Source organism: Felis catus, chromosome C2 (genome assembly GCF_018350175.1).
Source record: "Felis catus isolate Fca126 chromosome C2, F.catus_Fca126_mat1.0, whole genome shotgun sequence".
Taxonomy (NCBI): domain Eukaryota; kingdom Metazoa; phylum Chordata; class Mammalia; order Carnivora; family Felidae; genus Felis; species Felis catus.
In genome coordinates this window covers 128,684,434-128,703,239 of record NC_058376.1, presented here as the reverse complement: position 1 = coordinate 128,703,239, position 18,806 = coordinate 128,684,434, and the positions used below count along the sequence as shown (strand labels likewise).

Below are 18,806 nucleotides of genomic sequence, written 5' to 3'. Positions count from 1 at the left end.
TTGTTTGTGGCTGCTTGGTGTCCCCTCAAGAATGATTATGGTTCACCTTAAATTCTTTTTTTTTTTTTTTTAATTTTTTAATGTTTATTTTTGAGAGAGAGACAGAGCATGAGCAGGGGAGGAGCAGATAGAGAGGGAGACACAGAATCCGAAGCAGGCTCCAGGCTCCGAGGTGTCAGCACAGAGCCGAAAGCAGGGCTCCAACTCACAGACCGTGAGATCATGTCCTGGGCCGAAGTCAGCCGCTCAACCAACTGAGCCACCCAGGCACCCCACCTTAAATTCTTTAAATGGCTTTCTGGAAATGATCAGAAGGAAGAGAGATTCAGTCCCTGTACCCACCCTTCAAACCCCCAGCCATGGTAAGTGGAGACCAGGGGTGACACACCCCTGAGTCTCAGTGCTGCCTGGGGCTTTCCCTTCCATCAGTCTTTAGGGAGAGTGGAGATCATGGAAATGAGTGTGGCTTTAACCTCATCAGTGTGCCTTGCTTTTCCCCCTTCCAAGTATGTGGAGGACCCAGGTCAAGAGGAGGAAGAAGCAGTGGGCTTTGGGTGGTGGGCCCAGCGCCCAGAGAGGAGAAGAGGGTCTTTGTGGAGCAGGCACTTGAAGAAATCTGTTTTTGCACCCCACACCCCATATATGACTGCACCACTTAGAAACATCAGACAGGAGGTTTTGTGTTGAGAATCAGGACAGTTTATTGTTTGATCAACATGCTGAATCTTCCACATTTTACACAGTTTTATGTAAAGTCAATGTGGCCACTTACGCCTGCTGAGCCAGTAAAAGATGGAAATGCCACCCTCTGTGCTCCTTGTGGCCAACCACTTTTAAGGAGATGGGGGAGGGAAAGTGAGGGGACAAGTCGACACACCATGCGATGCTGGCTAGCCTTCCGTGTATGGAGCCTTCCCACTGGAAGGAAGCTCCCAAACCCCACTGTGAGGAGAAACGATGCCCTGCGGGGAGCGTCAGCTACGTAGGGCTCTGGAGCAGAGTTTACACATGAGAGCCCAACGTTTTGGAACACCTAAATAGTTCATCGCAAACAATTCAAAGGGTGCCCTGGTCTGCAGGCGCCCATGACGATCAGAACGTACTTGGAGACCGGGCCTTGTTGGCAATGGAGGAGCGTGAAATGTATGTGCATTCTTTCCCAGCTTGCTTGGATACGCTGGACAGAACCTTACACGCTAACCGGAGAAGAGCTGGTCTGAGGAGCCCCCATGCACAGCAGCCCTTCCCGTGCAAGTGCACACGTTTGTACACACAAGTTGGCGATGAAGAATGGAGACACCTTGGCCCTGAATGCTTCTGACTTGCTGGGTGATCACGAGCAAGTCGCCCTCTCGCCTCTGTCTCCCTGCCTGTGAGGCAGGAAGGGTGCCTGTGAGACCGCTGCCTCATGCTGCTGTTGCTGGGTGGCGACGCCTCCCATGCCTGGGGAGAGGTAGTCTGGAGACTAGAGAGCACACGGCCCTGCTTGGTCGCTGCACAAAGACATACTTCTGTTAGGTCACCCCTCACGTGGCTCAGAGCGGACTCCGTCCTTGGCTACCTGTTCTCACTTCCTGACATCCTCACCTGCCTTCTGCCGTGTGAAGGAATGAGGCTGCTCTACCTGCAGGACACCGAAGCCAGCGGTGCCATTCTGTCACACCTGGTACTTGAGGGCAGGGACGCCCAGCACCACCTTGCCATCAGGAGGACAGAGCTGTTGCACTCAAGATATGTCTGTACACTTAGGTGCTGACATTTGAATCCTGGTTTCTGTTGCCTGAGACACTTGAACTGATCTGGCCACTGCTCCTCAGACCCAGGAGTGTTTCAGGATGTTTGAGGGTGCCTACGGGAAGAGAGTGGGGACAGTGATGGCAGAGAGGCCTCTTGACCCAAAGAGACTTGCTCACAATCACCCAGCTTGCTAACCTTGGACTACACACTCAAGCTGCTGATGTCACACCTTCATTTCTGGCATGTGTGCACATCTATAAATATGCTCTCAGCTTCCTGCATCTCATGCTCTTTTCAGATGTCTATGGAATAGGAGCTTTACTGCCAGCTTTTCTTTGAGACCCTCAAATTAAAAGAAAAAAAGGGGGCCTGAACACAATGACCCTGGCCATCTCCCAGGTGAGGGCTAGTCCTCAGGGAGAAGGACTGAACGACGGCTTTGCCTCGTGCTGGCCCATCTGGATTTAGGATGTAACACTCACTAGGGATGCAGAGGCAATTTCATCACCTCTTCTTCAAGGGAATCTGGCCATTTGATGATTGAACCTTAACTCCAAGTCAAGATACCATCTACAGACAAGAGAACAGTGATGGCACCTGCTCAAAACTAGAGCCAAGGAACCAACCCACGTCTGTGTGAGAGATCTGGCTCCCCCAAGAGACCAGAGAGTGAGGTGTGGAAACCAGGCCTGAGGGAGGGAGCGTCATGGGATGGCATGGCACCACTAAGATGGGAGGACAAGAGGATACAACTGCCCCTGCCTCAGAAGCCGCAGGGCTAGGGAGAGCCTGGACTCGAGAGAGGACCCTGTGTATGTGTGAGGAAGGCACGGCTCATTGAGGCCACATCAAGCCAAATGACATCTGCATCTCTTACTGCTCCTAGGCTGTGATGGAAAGAAAAAATGTTCGTGGTGCCTTAAACTGTGTGTGCACTTGAGAAGGTAACTGAGTTTCTACTCTGTTTTTACAGTAATATTTAAGAAAAGCTACTCTTTAGTACCAAGAAAATTATAATCCACCATACATTCATTTACTGGGACCCAATGCAGATCCCAGCAAATGGGGCTGTCCCAGAGGCCACAAACAATGGCCCTCACTGCCAACCAGGCCAGGTGCTGTAATGTGGACTCCTAGAAATTCTCACGAGGTAAGTAAGCACTCTGTTGTTCCAACAAGCACCACTTGGGGGTGTGCCACGGTGGGGGGGTACTGGCCCACATGGGCGTGCACACCTGTGCATATAAGTAGAGAGAGATACGGTGCACATATTCCCATGGCTGTTTTTGCCTGTAGTTTAACACATCTATGCATTAGTTTATTGATGGCAAGACAATCACAAGTTTTTTGACAATATTAAGTATTTCTTATTTCAACACGTTGCAGTACTTCTGAATTTCCAAAACTGTTATCACAATGCAAGTTCCAACTTGAGAGCAGGAAAAACAAGAATATACATTGAGCACATGTATCTCTGTGAGAATGTGTGGAAGGTGTATACACAAGTCTATCTCTATATATAATTATGTACACACATATAAAAACTAAACACATGACATCGGAATTACGTTCATACATCGGTCTTTGCCTACTAGAAGAGCTCAATGTGAATCCTGCTTCCTCTTTTCTTCACCTGAAGATCAATTACTCTCTAAAGATCAGCTCTGACATACAGTCTCCTTAAACTGAAAGTGTGTGGCAGGCCCACGAGACAAATATCAGTGAGTCCTGCCAGGCTCTACTCCACTTAATTCGGCTGCCATTTTGGATTAGTTTCTGAGAAGTTCTAATGCAACAACTTTAGAGTTCTCCTTTGTGGAGGTGCACCTCCTACCGCTTCCAGATGGTCCTTTAGCTCACCCAGGACATGCGCACAGCAGTGGAGGCAGAGTCCATGCCAGCCTCAAGGGTAGGGTTTGCCAAGTGGGGACAGAGTTTCTGCCTACTGCCTGGCTCTGTGCAGGTGCAGGTTCAGTAAGTGTGGGTCTATTTGGAATGCTGGCCAAATGGGGTTACATTACTTAGAATTCTCTTCAGAGATTTTACAGGTTCTCAGGATTAAGCCCTTCTCAGAAAAGAGTCAAAATGGCAAGGACGGCGCTCTGGGCAGCCTTCTAGAGACCCCGCCTCAGCAGTACCCTCAGGCAACCAGAGTGCTGCTACGATAGCCACAAAGGTAAGTGCACAAAGATTACACCTGCATTATGCCAGTGGGGCAGAAATGTATCAGGTCAGCTTTTCCAGAACGGCACTCAATAGTATCAGCAACCGAGGATCTGCACATGCATCTTCAAGGTGGCGGTACCGCAGTCCACCCTCCCTTCCCCAATCACAGACAAATACTGTGTGATACAGGCTCTAGCGTCCCAGACGTCCAAAGAGGAAGGCTTCAGGGTGGCACACACTGAGTTTCTCTTTGCCTTTCCCTTAGATTCAACCCACACTTGTGGGCTGAATGATGGGAAGGTTGGTTAGAACATCTCAGAACCACACACGGTGCCCCAAGGCTATAAACCACACATGGACACAAGCCCACGGTTGCCGACAGCACCTCATCCTTCCTTCCGATGACCTCTTGATCTGCCAATAACTGAGTGGACCACAGAGAACACAGGTTGCCTGTGGCAAGTGCCTTCCACCCCCTTCAGGGCTTTTCAGAGAGGGGAGGGGAGAGGCAGGAGTAATTCCAGTGAGGCCTGCTGCCGGGCTCCCTGCTGTCTACAGGGTCTTAATTTCACCTCGGGGCCATGGCTAATGTCCCACTCTGGCCACGGAAGAAGGACAGAGTTAAAAGTTGCCTCTTCAGAGGCTGTTTTGTTCAGTGTTTGATTTAACCAGGTAGGGCCTGTTTGGTAGGGTCTGGGATTGGAGTCTAATTAAGTTGCCCAGTTAATTGTTGGAATTTATTGGGCTGGGATGGGAGGAGGGCAGAGGTGATTAACGGTTCAAAGAGGACAGGAAGGAGGAGGTGTGTGGAAAAGGTTCTCTGTAAGTTTACAAATATACAAAAACAAAAAGCACATCTTTTAAATAAAAATGACTACATTTTTATCTGGCAAAAAGTTGTATACACATGATTTTAAATTTTTTTTAAATTTTAACAGTTTTTGGCAATCTTAATAAAGTACAATATATTACAACCAAACCAAAAAATAGTTGTTTAAGTAACAGCTGTTAAGAGTGACGTGATCCCTGATGCCCAGCCTCCCTCCCCACCCCACCCTACTCCTAGAGACAGAGAGAAAAGAAAAATCCTCCCATCTTGATAAGCTCATTTCCCACCCCCCTTAGGAAGCTAACCAATAGGAAGCAACACAACAAGCGAGTAGTGTCAAAGGAAGCTGGCAGGTCAGGCTGCATTAGCAGGAGCAGCCGCCCTCACTGGCTGGGGGTTCCTGGGGTTTGTCCAGCTTGATGTCGATCACTGTAGGGAGCTGCGCTAAGGAAGATGACTCACAGAGAAACTACCACCCTGGCTCATGTCCCTGTGCAACCCCCAGCTGCCCCACGCAGATCCTCTGTCTTTCCACAAACACCTAGGGACTTGGCTCTGTGCTTGGCCTGGGGAGGAAGGATGCAGGGTCACCAGTTCCCACCTCTCTTCTTCATACAACTCCTCACCCCTACCCACCTGAAGCAAAGCTCATTTGGGCTGTGGGATGACTGTAAACACAAGCAAGAGAGGCCCTTTCTCAGAAGCCTTCCTGGTGACCAGTGCCTCAGCCTTGTTTACCTATCGATCCCACCCTATAGATGTGTACTGGAGGTGGACAGCCCGCTGGCCAGGCATGGATTCCATCTCTTAGCACGGGGCTAAGTGTGCCTCGCTCTAGTCCCTCGCAGCAACACTGACCTCTCAGGCTCTAGTCAGAGCCTGTCACTTAGACTCTGAGGATGCTGCCGGGGGAAGCCACTTCCCCGGGGCAGGGCCTCGGCACAGCCCCCTCTCCAGCCCTTCCCACGGGTGCCCAGGGGCTGTGGGCTGGAGGAGCACTGATCAGAACCACCAGAGGAATGGGTTCAAGATGCACAGCCAGGCTGCCACTCCTCCCACACTGGCCTGATCACCGCACAGAAGGCCTCTTCCCGGGCAGCGCTTTGAGGCCTGCTGCAGGCGTCCCGGGATGTTCCTGTGGCACCTGCTTAAGGACTAGGGGAGGGACTCTTTTGGCTTTAAGTACTATAAAGAGCCATGCTTCTTCTAAAGGTCACATTTTCTCTCCTTGCCACTTTTTGGCCATGGCGTATATTTTGAGTATTCATTTATCTCTGATTTTTCCTACACCTCAGTTTTCTTATGTGTGTGTACGCAAATAACGTTTTTATCTTGTTTATCTTGTGTATATACGCATGAACTTTTTTTTTGTAACATGGCAGAGTATGTATAAATAACTGCCTTCCTTCCCACTGGGAAAAAGTCAAGACTACCTCTCTGCACCTCAATTTCAGCTTCTGAGTGTCACCTGAGGTTTGGGGTAGACCGTGCAAGCGGCACGCGGACCTTGTCCCACAGAGCAGTGGACACTATGGGGCTGTGCAGGGCTGGGCCGAGGAAGCAGGCAGGACGTGGTAGGAAGTGTGTCAGGTAGAGCAGGTTGAACCATGTCCTGGATGTACACGGCCTTCCTGCGCAGCAGACACTCTACTTGTATCCATGAAATACAAAGTGATGTTCACTGTAAACATGGGCAGAGTTACTATTTTTCACTCCCCGCCCTACACTGTCACTCACATCCCTGTGTTACCCAATCCCCCACTGCTTTACAAGTAGAAGCTTAGGCTGTTAGAGCTGGATGAGGTGTTCAAGCCCTTGGAGTTCAGCCCTGTCCTGGCACAGAGGAGGCCCCACATCATACTCACCAGCAGAGAAGGATGGGCTGGAGACGAGGCGAGGCTCGCCCACTGCTCTAAAATACTAAGTGAATACATCAATGGATAAATGGCTTCTCCGGCATCTTTCACTCACTCACAACTTATCAAAGGAAAAGGATACTCCCTTCTTTGCTTTTCTCCTGGACATTCTCCATTCCAGGCAGAGCTGACGCCACACGTCGGAAGAGCTGGAGAGAGGGGGAGATGCAGCATGAAACCCATCCCTCCTGTCCCCACAGCTATGTCTCTACCCTCTTGCCTCTTCTTGTCCTGACCCCGGGCCTTGCTTTCCTGTCTGTCCTGCTAACTGTGCCCTGGAGGGCAGGGGCTGCACCTAACCTCTCTCCCTTGCCCATAGCACCTGTCACAGGTCTGGGCCCTGGCAGGCCTGTCACCCAGGCAGGCTGGCCATGGGTCACCAGGAGCTGTGTATCAGTCATGGTGACTGTGAGGGATCTACCCCAGTGCAGAAAATAATCTAGGCCCTTAGGTGGGCTCCTGTCCCACTGGCCATGTGGGGCACCAACTTTTAACCTGCCCTCAAGACAAATGACCCTCTCCTCAGGGGGTTCTAGGAGTCCACAGGCATCGAGGCAGAAGGGTACCGGGAGCCAGGGCCGCACAGTCACATCGGAAAGAGAATTCTGAGAGAAGAGCACACAGGGGTGAGACAGTGACATTGTGGGTTTGGGTGTGGGTGTTAGTGTGATGTGTATGCTGTATGTGGAGGCATATGTGTGGAGTATGTGGATGTGTGGTATCTGTGAATTTGTGTAAGTGTGTGAGGGAATGTCTGTAGGGCGTGTGCACATGTGGGGCTTCTGTGTAAGTCTGCGTAAGTGCACAGGGAGAATTGTGTGTGTGTGGTGTGTACGCCTGTATGCACATGGGGATGTGTGCACATGTGCACATATGCATGTGTGCACATGGGGATGGGTGCGTGGGGATGTCAGGTGCGGCAGGCATGGAACCTAGGAGGTGACAAGCACAAAGCGGAAGTTTAAGGCACCGGAAGATTCTGAACACCCCCTTCTCCTCCACCACATACACCGACTCCAGAGACTCAAGTGAGATAAGGTAGGTCTTGTTCATGGTCTCACCCTAGAGCCCAGCTCTATGAGAGCACCCAGGTTGGTAGCAGGGCCAACAGTGGTGAGGACCCGAGTGGGGAAGTCACTGGTGGGCCTGGCGGCGTATGGGACCCTCTGGGCAGGCCGCAGAGGAGGCCCCAAGTCGGGCAGGAAGAAGTGAGCGAGGGTGCTAAGGGTCCGGTCGCTCCTCTGGAGCTTTCCTTCATGGCCTTCCCCAGGCAGCCCTGCTCTGCCTGTCAAAATGGTCACAGCCTCTGCCACCAGCCAAACTGGCAGCTAGAAGGAACCTCCTGGGGTGCCGTGTGGGGTCTCTGAGAGCAGAAATAATCAGGCTTAGAGTCCAGGAGTCTGCACTGCATGAAGACTCCTGAACCAAATGGGGTTTGGACAGACCACATTTAACTCCTGCTTAGACCATCATCTGGGTTCCAGAGCATGGTAAGATAACAGAGGCATCAGCATCTCCCTGCGCCTGACCCCTGGGGCAGAAGCTACCCGCCTTATGGAATGCTGCCTGTGGTTTCCCCGCTGCCCATGACTTCCCATCAGGGCCACACACAGCAGCAGCTCAGTGCCTCCTACATGCTCCAGGGACAGGCAGCCCCTGCTCCTGGAGATGCCACAGCAGTGCTGGGAAGGGCATGGGCGTGAATAGAGCCATGACGAGGGCACTCCGGGCACCATCCATGTTGGGTGAACCGTCACCGCATCCAGACCAGCTGCTGCATGGACAGCCTGATGTAGCGCTCCCAGGCACTGTTGGGGTGGGGGTGGGGGGGGCAGGGTGGAAGTGACACCCTTGCGGAGCCATGCTCTTCACTGAGCCCACTCCCTATGCCGCAGCACCCCTCCTGTTGCACCCGCGCTCACCGGTTACCCTTGTCTGCAACACTCTCCTTCCTCACCTCTTGAAGCCCTCTCTTCCTTGAAGGCAGGGGCTCCTAACCTTTCCTGAACCAAAGACCCCTCTGGCAGTCTGCTGAAGCCTATGGGCTCCTTGTAAGTGTGTGACATCAGTTCTACAGGAGTTTAAAAATGAACTGAAATACACATAAAATCTCTAAAGACAAGTTTGTTACACAGCAGCGAATCTGCTTCCCCACGAGCATGTTAAACAGCAAGAGCTGGCAGCAGGTCCCGTAGTAACCCCTTGAACTGCAGTGGCAATGTGGGGAAAGGCCGAGGGACCCGTCACACCGCAAGGTGACAAGAACAGGGCTGGGATGTCTACTGTGATGAAGTCACAGGCACTGCCCCCATCACGGAGTCCTGTTGCCTGCATTCATTGCTGAAGGAAGGGCTGAAGAGCAGTCAGAGGCCAGTGAAGACGGAGGGGTAGCTTTTTCCCACACAAGTCCGCTGACCTGCTGATTCCCACCGGTGGACTCCTTGGGGGTCTGGGGACCTAGGGAGCCCCCTGCTGCAAGGCGAGTAACCCCCACTATGGCTTCTCTGATGGGCTCAATTTCCCAGGCCTCGCTTCCTGCAAGCTCCAACCGCACCATGGGCGGACTCCTCTCTCCAAGCCCACCCGGCCCTGCACAGCCCCGAGCACTTGCCGAGCACGAGGCCATGAACGCCAAAATACTGGTTGAACTGAATTTCCTGTACCCCCTTCCCAAATGAGGTAAGATGCCAGGGAAATGCTGCTCCTCTCACCTGGAAGTTGGTGGCTGGACACACAGCATGTTACAGGGGCCCCGCAACTGGCTGCCTGAATAGTGGCTAATGATGACGTACTGCAGACACCCTTCCCCCGAGAGCGAGCACTCTTTCCCTCTCATGTGCCTTCCCAGCTCTGAAAGTTGTCAGCTTGTTTCCCATTAGGTGGGGTTTATAGTGCCCAGGCTGCCTGCCCCAGCCTGGTCACCAGCCCCTCAGGCCCACGAGTGATGTGCCCCTGTGGCCCGGCTGGCTGGACTCAGCGCCAGGCGCATCCTACCTGCTTCACATTGTAGCCAGTCTTGGCGCTGGTCTCGATGAACATGACGCTCAGTTCTTTGGCGCGCTGCTCCCCCTCCTCGATGGTTATCTGCCTGCGAGTGAGGGGAGGGGGGAAAATGAGCCCCCGGTAGAGGCAGAGGGAACAGCCTGAGATGAGGATGGCCTGGCCCACTAGTCAGCCCTGGGGACAGGGCTCCGATCCAGGGCCCCCGTCCAGCACGAAGGGCACAGGGCACGGCCAGACACCAGCTCTCCCCTTCTCCTTCCACAGTGCCTTCCCTCTCAGCAGCAGGCCCTGCAGCGGGCAGCGGGCCTTCCCATACCTGCCCGCCCCCCAAGGGTCCACCATCCTGTGCAGCCACATCTAGAAAGCACTTTGAGCCACATATTGCCTCTGGGGTGGTGTCAACAGTCCCCGTTCCACAGGAGGACAGTGAGGTTAGAAGTGACTGCCTCAACCTCATACTTAGGGCTTACTTAACAACAGACCTGTGCTTTGAACCTCATTCCCCTTACATCAAGGACAGGACCCCAATAACGCAGGCTCTGAGTCAGATAATTCTGTAGATGGTCAGAGCACACTTCACGAAGCTCATAGTCCAGGACCCGTTGCTTTATCTGAGTCAGGTCCCATGAGATAAGTTGACGAATGCACATAGGTGGCACCTAAGTCAGCCCTGTCTGTGCACTGGAGGCGGCCACGGAGCAGCCTCTTTGGAGAAGTGTCCCACCCAACCAGACACAGCAACAGACAGGAAATTCTGCATGTTCACACCTGGGGACCAGAACCCTCACACCAGCGCAGGCATCTCATGGGCAGAGACAAAGCACAAGCAGAAGCCCACGGAGGCCTGAGGGGCTGCTGTCTGCAGCTGTGTTGTGGCCACGGCCAGGCCCCAGACCACTCCATGCAGACGTCTCTCAGAGCAGTGTCTCCACTGGCAGTGGAAGGTGGGGCTTCAGAGCTGAGACACTGTGGGGCAAGGGTCTACCAGGTGCTCTTGGAGCCTCCAGCGCCCCAGGCGCATCGGGACAGATCAGAAGCACAGACTTGCCACTCACGCGATCCTGGAACTCCTTGTCCAGGAGGAGCTGCAGAGCAGTGGAGGGTGGGCTGGGCCCGCCAGCACCCTGCACCTTGCACCCTCACACCTACCTCTTGTCTGCCAGGTCCGTCTTGTTGCCCACCAGCATGATGATGACATCGCTGCCCCTCTCTGTCCTGACGTCGTCAATCCACTTCGAGGTCTGCTGGAAGGAGTTGAGATCTGGAGGCAGAGTGGGGACACAACAGAGTGAGAGCCAGCCCGAGCGGGGCGAGGGGGAAGGTGGGAAGGGGCAGCAGGAAGGAGGGGGACTGTGCATCCTCATACCCAGACCACTGGGTCTGGGCCTTCCAGGCTGGGGACCCATGCGTCTGTGGAGTTGCTGCCTCTGGGCCCTGCAGAGACCCTCATGTGGCTGACCCACTCCCTGGAAGACACCCTGTTGGAAGGTCACTGTCATAATGTGCTACACGGACTAGTGGTTTTAGGGGCCCACCTGAGAATCAGAACTGACTTTGGGGGCTCAGAGAAGAGCATGAGAAATGGGTACACTGGACTTGGCTGAGTTTGGAAGCGTGTGTGTTGGCAGGGGGACCATAGGAGCCCCTGGGGAGGAAGGCCCTACCGAGTGGCTTCCCACTGAGGGGAGCTCAGGTTGGCTTGGGAAAGGCCAGATTTCCAAAGAGAACCCTCAGGATCTGTGAGCAGGAGGGGGAAGGCGGCCCCAGGAGAGACAAGAGCAATGAGAGATAAGTCCGCTTCAGGGCAGCCCTTTCCTCAGTCAGAAGACGTGGGGAGTAGTTGCAGGGTGATGTCCACCCCTCGGCGGCGCGCACATCTGAGGGGCTGAGGGGAGGCAGCCTATCTCGGGAAGCCTCGGTTTACCCCAGCCTGCTCTCTCCCCTGCTCCCGTCAGGCTGCACAAACCCAGGCTGAAGGCCCCATCTCTCACCCGTATTCAGGGTAGGTGGGGAGCCTGTAGTCAGGGAGGGATGGAAAGAGGGGCCGGGCGGAGCCAGGGACCGCGGACTCGACTCGAAGCAGTGGGACGCACATGTTTCCCCACATGATCTCAGTGCTGTGGCTGGCGCCCAGGGTGCCCTCCCGCCACCGGTGCGACCACAGCACAAGGGCTCACCGGGTGTGTTCTGCTGCACCCGCCCGGGCAGCTGCAGCTCTGCACCTGCCCTGGGCCCCCCCGGGACGGGCCTCCCTCAGGGCTGTGCAGTTGCTCTCAAGAACAGCTGTTCTGGCTACGAGAGCTGCGCTGTGTGAGAAGTGCTCTCCCAGCCTCACTTGGCCTCTCCTTCCAGCAGACCCAGTGAGGAGCTGGGATGCCAGCTGGTAAAACCATGGCTGCCAGGTCAGACTGGCCCAAAGACCAGTGTCTGCTCCCATCCTGACACACACACACACACACACACACACACACACACACACACACACACACAGAAGTCACTCCACAAGGGTCTTTCTGGCCGTCAGGGCCAAGGAGGGCAGGTGGGAGTAGGGCCAGCCTCCTGAGCATCTCTGCTCAGTTCTACATAGAGGCCCCTGCTCTGAGCAGGGCCAGCTCAGTCCTGTACACAGGAGAGTCGGGGGAGGTGGACACATGCTGGTGTTGGAAGGCAACTCACCCCACCACTAAGGACCTGTCTTCTTGCAGTCAGTAGACAAGCACACATGTGGGCATACACATGCATGTGTGCTCATGCGCGCGCGCACACACACACACACACACACACAGGCCCTGGAGCCCCTGTGAGCCACCCTCCCTCTGCCCCCAGGACCCACACTCACTTGTGATGTCATACACCACCACGGCCACTGTGGAGTCTCGGATGTAGCTGGGGATCAGGCTGCGGAACCTCTCCTGGCCGGCCGTGTCCCAGAGCTGCAGCCGCACCTGTCACAAGGGGTGGGACCGTGGACAAGGGGTTCAGTGCCGTCTTCACGGTGGGGTGGGGGCTGGGGGAGGCCCTGGTTCTGTGACACCGGCACTGCCAACTCTGGGGCAGGCGTGGGCTCTCTCAGTGGTGCCCGGTGACGGGCTCCGAGGCAGGCCCTCCCTAGCCTTCTAGTTCTAAAGTCTGGCACTCACCGTACGATCCTCCAAGTACATAGTTTTTGACAAGAAGTCAATCCCAATGGTTGCCTGTTAGAGAAAAGCAAAGAAAGGTTAAAATTCAAAGGTGTCAGGTAAGGGCAAAAGCCCAGTGATCCAGGCGGTGACAGCCAGCAAAAGAGGGGATACCCATGCCAAGCCTAAGGCGGGTCCTGCTCTGCTGTCTCTGCCCCCACCCCCGCACTCGACAGTGAGCCCAGTGGTCCCTCTCAGAGGAAGCGGGTTGGTGCCAAGTAAGAATGAGGACGGGTCTTCAGGAAGTGACAAAAGTGTTTGCGCAGGGGACGACAGAGCCAGGTGAGAAGGCTTCCCCAGGATCAAGGCCATTGGCAGGCGTATCTCCTGCCCTCCTTGGGTGGGGGCCTCGAGGAGCAAGAGCTGAGTGGTCTCCCTGCCAAAGCCCGCTTGGCCTCACCTGCCTCCCACTCTCACAGCCTCCCCTTGAGGCTCCTGGAACTCAGGCACCCAGGCTTGGGTTCATCACTGCCCCCAGCAGGCAGGAGTGGAGTGGGCGCAGGGCGACTTGCTGCTGTGTGGTCAGCTGGCTTTCCTCAGGGGCATCACAAACCACCCCGAACAGCATGTCCTGGGGAAACCACGCTGACTCTTTTCTACCTAAACCAACACATTAGGAGCCAACCGTCCCCAGTACACCTATGCCACACCTATGCCCTCTCTTTCCTGGCACTGGGGAGAGGCGGTTGGGCAGGGTGCAGTCAGCCTTGTGGCCAGATGGCAGGGACCCATCACTCACTTGCTGTGTGGCCTTGGGCAGGCCATCCAACCTCTCTGAGCTCACCTGCATCTATGATAGGAGCTATGATAGCATCTATGATAGGAGCTAAGAAGTTGTCCGTGTGAAATGGAGATGTCACTGCTATGTAGTTAACAATAATGAAGACTCAGACACAGCCTGAATGTCCAGGGCACTGATTAAGTACAGTGTGGTACATCCATGTGATTAGAATCCTTGGCAGTCATTTAAAATCAGATTCTTGAAAATATTTAAGGATTTGAGGAAATGGTCAAGTGAAAAAAAGCAGGTTGTAAACATCATGTATATAGAATAGTATGATCCCAATTTGATGAACTGAAATAGAGACACAAGTATTTTTCATATTTTCTTAGATACTAAAATTAAGGGACTACAGTAAAGCCTTAATAATTCCAGTATGAGTAACAACATTGCGGGTAATTTTTTTTTTTGCTTCCTTTGTTATACTTTCCTTTATTTTCTACACTTTCTACAATGAACATGTAATAGTTCTAAAGGCAGAAATAGAGTATTTTGAAACAAAAATAAAGATTAAAAATTAAGCTTAATTGTATGGGAAGCTGTGCAGTGACTTCTGATTACAAAGACCACAACCCAGGGAAGCCCAAGGAAACAGAACCCATGTCTGCAGGTCCCAGGTGGTCTGCAAGCATGCCAGGTACCCATACATTCAGACCTCCGACTCAATTCTACAGAGAAGTTAAAGTGGCTGCATCCCCATGGAAGGTTGCTTTAATGCAAAGCTGTGGAGTGTTGAGGAATCTTACAATTCTAGAACATGGGTGCTAGCCACACACCTTAGACATACCCCAATTCAATCCAAACCCAAATTTAATTTGAAGATGAAAGACCAGGGCACGCCTGGTGTGACTTTACTAGTCATGGGTGAAGCTGGAAGGGTCAGCACTAAAACAATGGTATCACTTGGGTTCTTTCTACCTCAGCTTGGCACACCTTTCCCACATGGTGTAGTCACTGGGGAACAAGTCTGGAATTGACAAGTGGCTTATGGACCCAGCCATGTTCCTTAAGTCACACAACATCCACTAAATGATCTACATTAGAGTGACAGTCCTTGTCTTCTGATACCCTTAAGGAGAAATGTGCCGACCACATGGAAATCTCTCACTTCATCAGTGCTCCATTGGCTCTCCAGGGAGTGCCAGGTTCCTTCTGTAAAGTGACCCTTGAGCTAAAACCCAGGTACATGACCTTGGATTGGTGGCTATCCTCCCATATGCAGTCTCCCTTATTTTTTTCTTTTTAATGTTTATTTTTGAGAGAGAGCGAGAGGGGGAGGAACAGAGAGAGACAGAGAGACAGAGAGAGAGACAGAATCCAAAGCAGGCTCCAGGCCCTGAGCTATCAGCACAGAGCCTAATGCAGGGCTCAAACTCATGAACTGTGAGCTCATGACCTGAGCCAAAGTCAGATGCTTAACTGATTGAGCCACCCAGGCTCTCCTACAGTCTCTAGTAGTAGAACTCTAGATGTGTACACGGATTCATGGCTACCCCCAAATAAAGATGGTATTTCCCAGCTTCCTTTGCAGGTGGGGAGCTAAATTCTGGTCAATGGGATATGAAGGTGATGGATGCATCTTCCGGGATGGGTCCTTCCTGGGGGCGGGTAGGCTGACATGCCCACAGCTGCCCTCCTTCCTCTTCTGGTGGCTTGGAACGAAGGTGGGTGGTGTTGAATCATATTGGCCCATCCAGATGAAGGTGACAGAGTAGTGATGACAGACCAACAAGATGGAGGAAGCCTGAGTCCCTGACCCAGAGTAGCCACCTCAATAGCCCTAGGCTGCTTACACCCAGACTACTGTGTGAGAGAGAAAAGAACTTCTACTTTGCTTAAGCTACTGTTATCTTAGGTTTCTTTTAACCCTAATAATAGCCTAACCAATAGAGCAAAGAACCATGGGGAAACATATCCCTCAAAGGTAGGCAGCATGGATGTGATGGTGATATTCTTGATTATGGTGTAACAATGACAACTCCAATTTACCTCATGTGGGAACAAGGCACTTCTGCTTCCATGAAGGACTGAAAAGTCACCAGATGACATGACAAGAATTGTGCCATTTGGATCAAGCCTTGGCAAAGCTCAACTCAGTGGCCTCCACAATCATAAACACCCACTATTGGACAGCCACATACTTTATCTCCAATCACCCCTCACAAAAGCCTGACCACATCAGTGGTACTGAGGAAATGAAGGCTGGAAGAAGCCAACTTCCTACCTCTTCAGCTCTCTCCCACCTTTAGTCCCACTCTCATGGTTCTTCCACAGCAGAGAAATATCTGGTTCCTTAAGTGACCACTCTGTCCCCACCAAGCCAGGCTACTGAGCCACAGCAGATCCTCCAACAGCTGTACAGATTCTTGCCAAAGCACAAACACTGTCCCTGGGAATGATTGAACTATTAGCTCTGCCCAAAAATATATTCCTAGGTTTTATTTCCAATTATGGCTGAGTAGTTTTTATCAAATGAACCATCCCACAGATAACTATTATAAACTGTGGAAAAATACAAGTAATTTTTAAGCACTGAAGAGTGATCAAAAGTAGGCATAAAATGGGAGGGGTTACAATCTTTGAAGGAACGAAAGAGAACAAAGTGAGATCCTACATTTCATCAATTTTTCCCCTGAGGTAACTGCCTAGTTATATAAGTTATAAGGACTTGGGAAACATTTCAGGCTTTCCATGAGAAACCCAGAAAGGCTGGCTTTGGAAGAAAGGGTATCATCTCAGGACTAAGGGTCATGCCAGAGGACTAAGGGAAAAACCCAAAGAGACCTGTCTTAACAAAATTTAAACATGGTAAGTAACCCCTACTCCCATTCCCCCCAAAAGATGAACTCTCCATAATTTGATTGCCTATTAACATAAAACTCAACACTCTTCAGAGGAAGGTAACACAATCCAAGAATCTCCTACAACTTATTACAGGTATACTTCATTTTACCATGCTTTACCTTATTATACTTTGCAGGTAACTGTTTTTTACAAATTGAAGGTCTATGGCAATTCTATGTAGACCAAGGATATTGGAGCCAATTTTCCAACATTTGCTCACTTTGTATATCTGTGTCATATTTTAATAATTCTTATATTGCAAAATTTTCATTATTATATTTTTATGGTGATCTATGATCAGTGATCTTTGGTGTTACTATTGTAATTGCTTTGGAGTGCCATGAACTGCATGCATATAAGACAGTGAACTTAATAAATGTTGTGTGTATTCTCTGGCTATTCCACAGACTGGCCACTCTTCCATCTCTCTCCCTCTCCTCAGGCCTCCCTGACACAATGATATTGAAATCAGGCCAATTAATAGCCCTACAGTGCCCTCTAAGTGTTTATGTGAAAGGAAGAGTCACATATCTCTCACTTAAAAACTTTTTGTTTTTACATTTATTCATTTTTGAGAGACAGAGAGAGACAGAGCACAAGCGGGGGAGGGGCAGAGAGGGAAACACAGAATCTGAAGCAGGCTCCAGGCTCCAAGCTATCAGCACAGAGACCGACGGGGGGCCTCGAACCCACAAACCGTGAGATCATGACCCGAGCCGAAGTCGGATGCTCAACTGACTGAGCCACCCAGGCACCCCACATATCTCTTACTTCAAATCAAAACCTAGAAGTGATTAAGCTTAATGAGGAAGGTATGTCAAAAGTTGACACAGGCCAAAAACTAGGCCTCTGGCACCAAACAGCCAAGTTGTGAATGCAAAGAAGTTCTTGAAGGAAATTAGAAGTGCTGCTCCAGTGAACATATGGACAATAAGAAAATGCAACAGCCTTACTGCCAATATGGAGGAAGTCTGAGTGGTCTGAATAGAAGATCAAACCAACCACAACGTTCTCTTAAGCCAAAGCCTAGTCCAGAGGAAGGCCCAGACTCTCTTCAATTCTACGAGGGCTGAGAGAGGGAGGAAGCTGCAGAGGAAAAGCTGGAAGCCAGCAGAGGTCGGTTCATGAGGTCTAGGGAAAGAAGCTGTCTCCATAACCTAAAAGTGCAAGGTGAAGCAGCAGGTGCTGATAGAGAAGCTGCAGCAAGTGACCCAGGAGATCTGAGATCATTAATGAAGGTGGCTGCAATAAACAACACATTTTCAATGTAGACAAAACAGCTGTATGTTGGAAGAAGATGGCATCTAGGACTTCCATAGCTAGAGAGGAGAAGTCAATGCCTGGCTTCAAAGCTCCAAAAGACATGCTGACTCGGTTAGGGACCAATGCAACTAGTGACTTTAAGTTGAAGCCAACGCTCATTTACCATTCCAAAAATCCTAGGATCCTGAAGAACTTTGCTAAATCTACTCTGCCTGTGCTCTGTAAATGGAACAACAAAGCCTGGATGACAGCACATCTGTTCACAACACGGTTTACTGAATATTTTAAGTCCACTGTTGACACCTACTGCTCAGAAAAAAGGATCCTTTCAAAATATTACCACTACTCATTGACAATGCATCTGGTTATCCAAGAGTTCTCATAGAGATGTACAAGGAAATTAATGCCGTTTTTGTGCCTGCTAACACAACATCCATCCTGCAGCCCAAGGATCAAGTTGTAATTCTGACTTGTAAGTCTTATTATCTTATTTAAGAAATACATTTTGTAAGGGTATAGCCACCATAGACAGTGATTCTTCTGATGGATCTGGACAAAGTAAATCGAAACCTTCTGGAAAGTATTCACTATGCTAGATGCAATTAATGACATTTGTCATTCAGAAGAGGTCAAAACGTAAGTATTAACGAGGAGTTTGGAAGCTGGTTCCAGCACTCATGGATGACGTGGAGCACTCATGGATGGACTTCAGTGGAGGAGGGAACTGCTGATGTGGTGCAAACAGTGAGAGAACTGGAAGTGGAGCCTGAAGATGGGACTGACTTGCTGCACTCAGGATAAAACTTGAACGGATGAGGACTTGCTTCTTATGGATGAGCAAAGAAAGTGTTTTCTTGAGACGGAATCTATTCCTGGTGATGCCAGGAAGACTGCTGAAATGACAACAAAAGATTTGGAAAACCACATATACTTAGTTGATGAAGCAGAGGCCGAGTTCGAGGGGATTGACCCCACTTTTGAAAGAAGCTCTACTGTGGGTAAAATACTATCAAACAGCATCACATGCTACAGAGAAATCATTTGTGAAAGGAAGAGTCAACCAACGTGGCAGACTTCGTTGTTGTCTT

General features: G+C 51.2%; 1 protein-coding gene across 4 annotated transcripts in view; it reads right to left on the bottom strand.

Moving 5' to 3' along the window:
• Positions 1-676: 676 nt before the first annotated feature.
• The window catches only part of RAB6B (RAB6B, member RAS oncogene family), a 60,100-nt gene continuing 41,970 nt past the window's right edge, over positions 677-18,806 (bottom strand). For all 4 annotated transcript variants that reach the window (XM_023260548.2, XM_045037577.1, XM_045037578.1 and 1 more), the window contains exons 3-8: positions 12,792-12,845; positions 12,491-12,596; positions 10,801-10,912; positions 9,643-9,736; positions 6,731-6,797; positions 677-5,161 (exon numbers count right to left, since the gene is read on the bottom strand). In XM_023260548.2, coding sequence (XP_023116316.1) covers positions 5,097-5,161; positions 6,731-6,797; positions 9,643-9,736; positions 10,801-10,912; positions 12,491-12,596; positions 12,792-12,845 — 498 coding nt within the window. In that variant the 3' untranslated portion in view covers positions 677-5,096. The remainder of the gene's footprint in view (positions 5,162-6,730; positions 6,798-9,642; positions 9,737-10,800; positions 10,913-12,490; positions 12,597-12,791; positions 12,846-18,806) is intronic.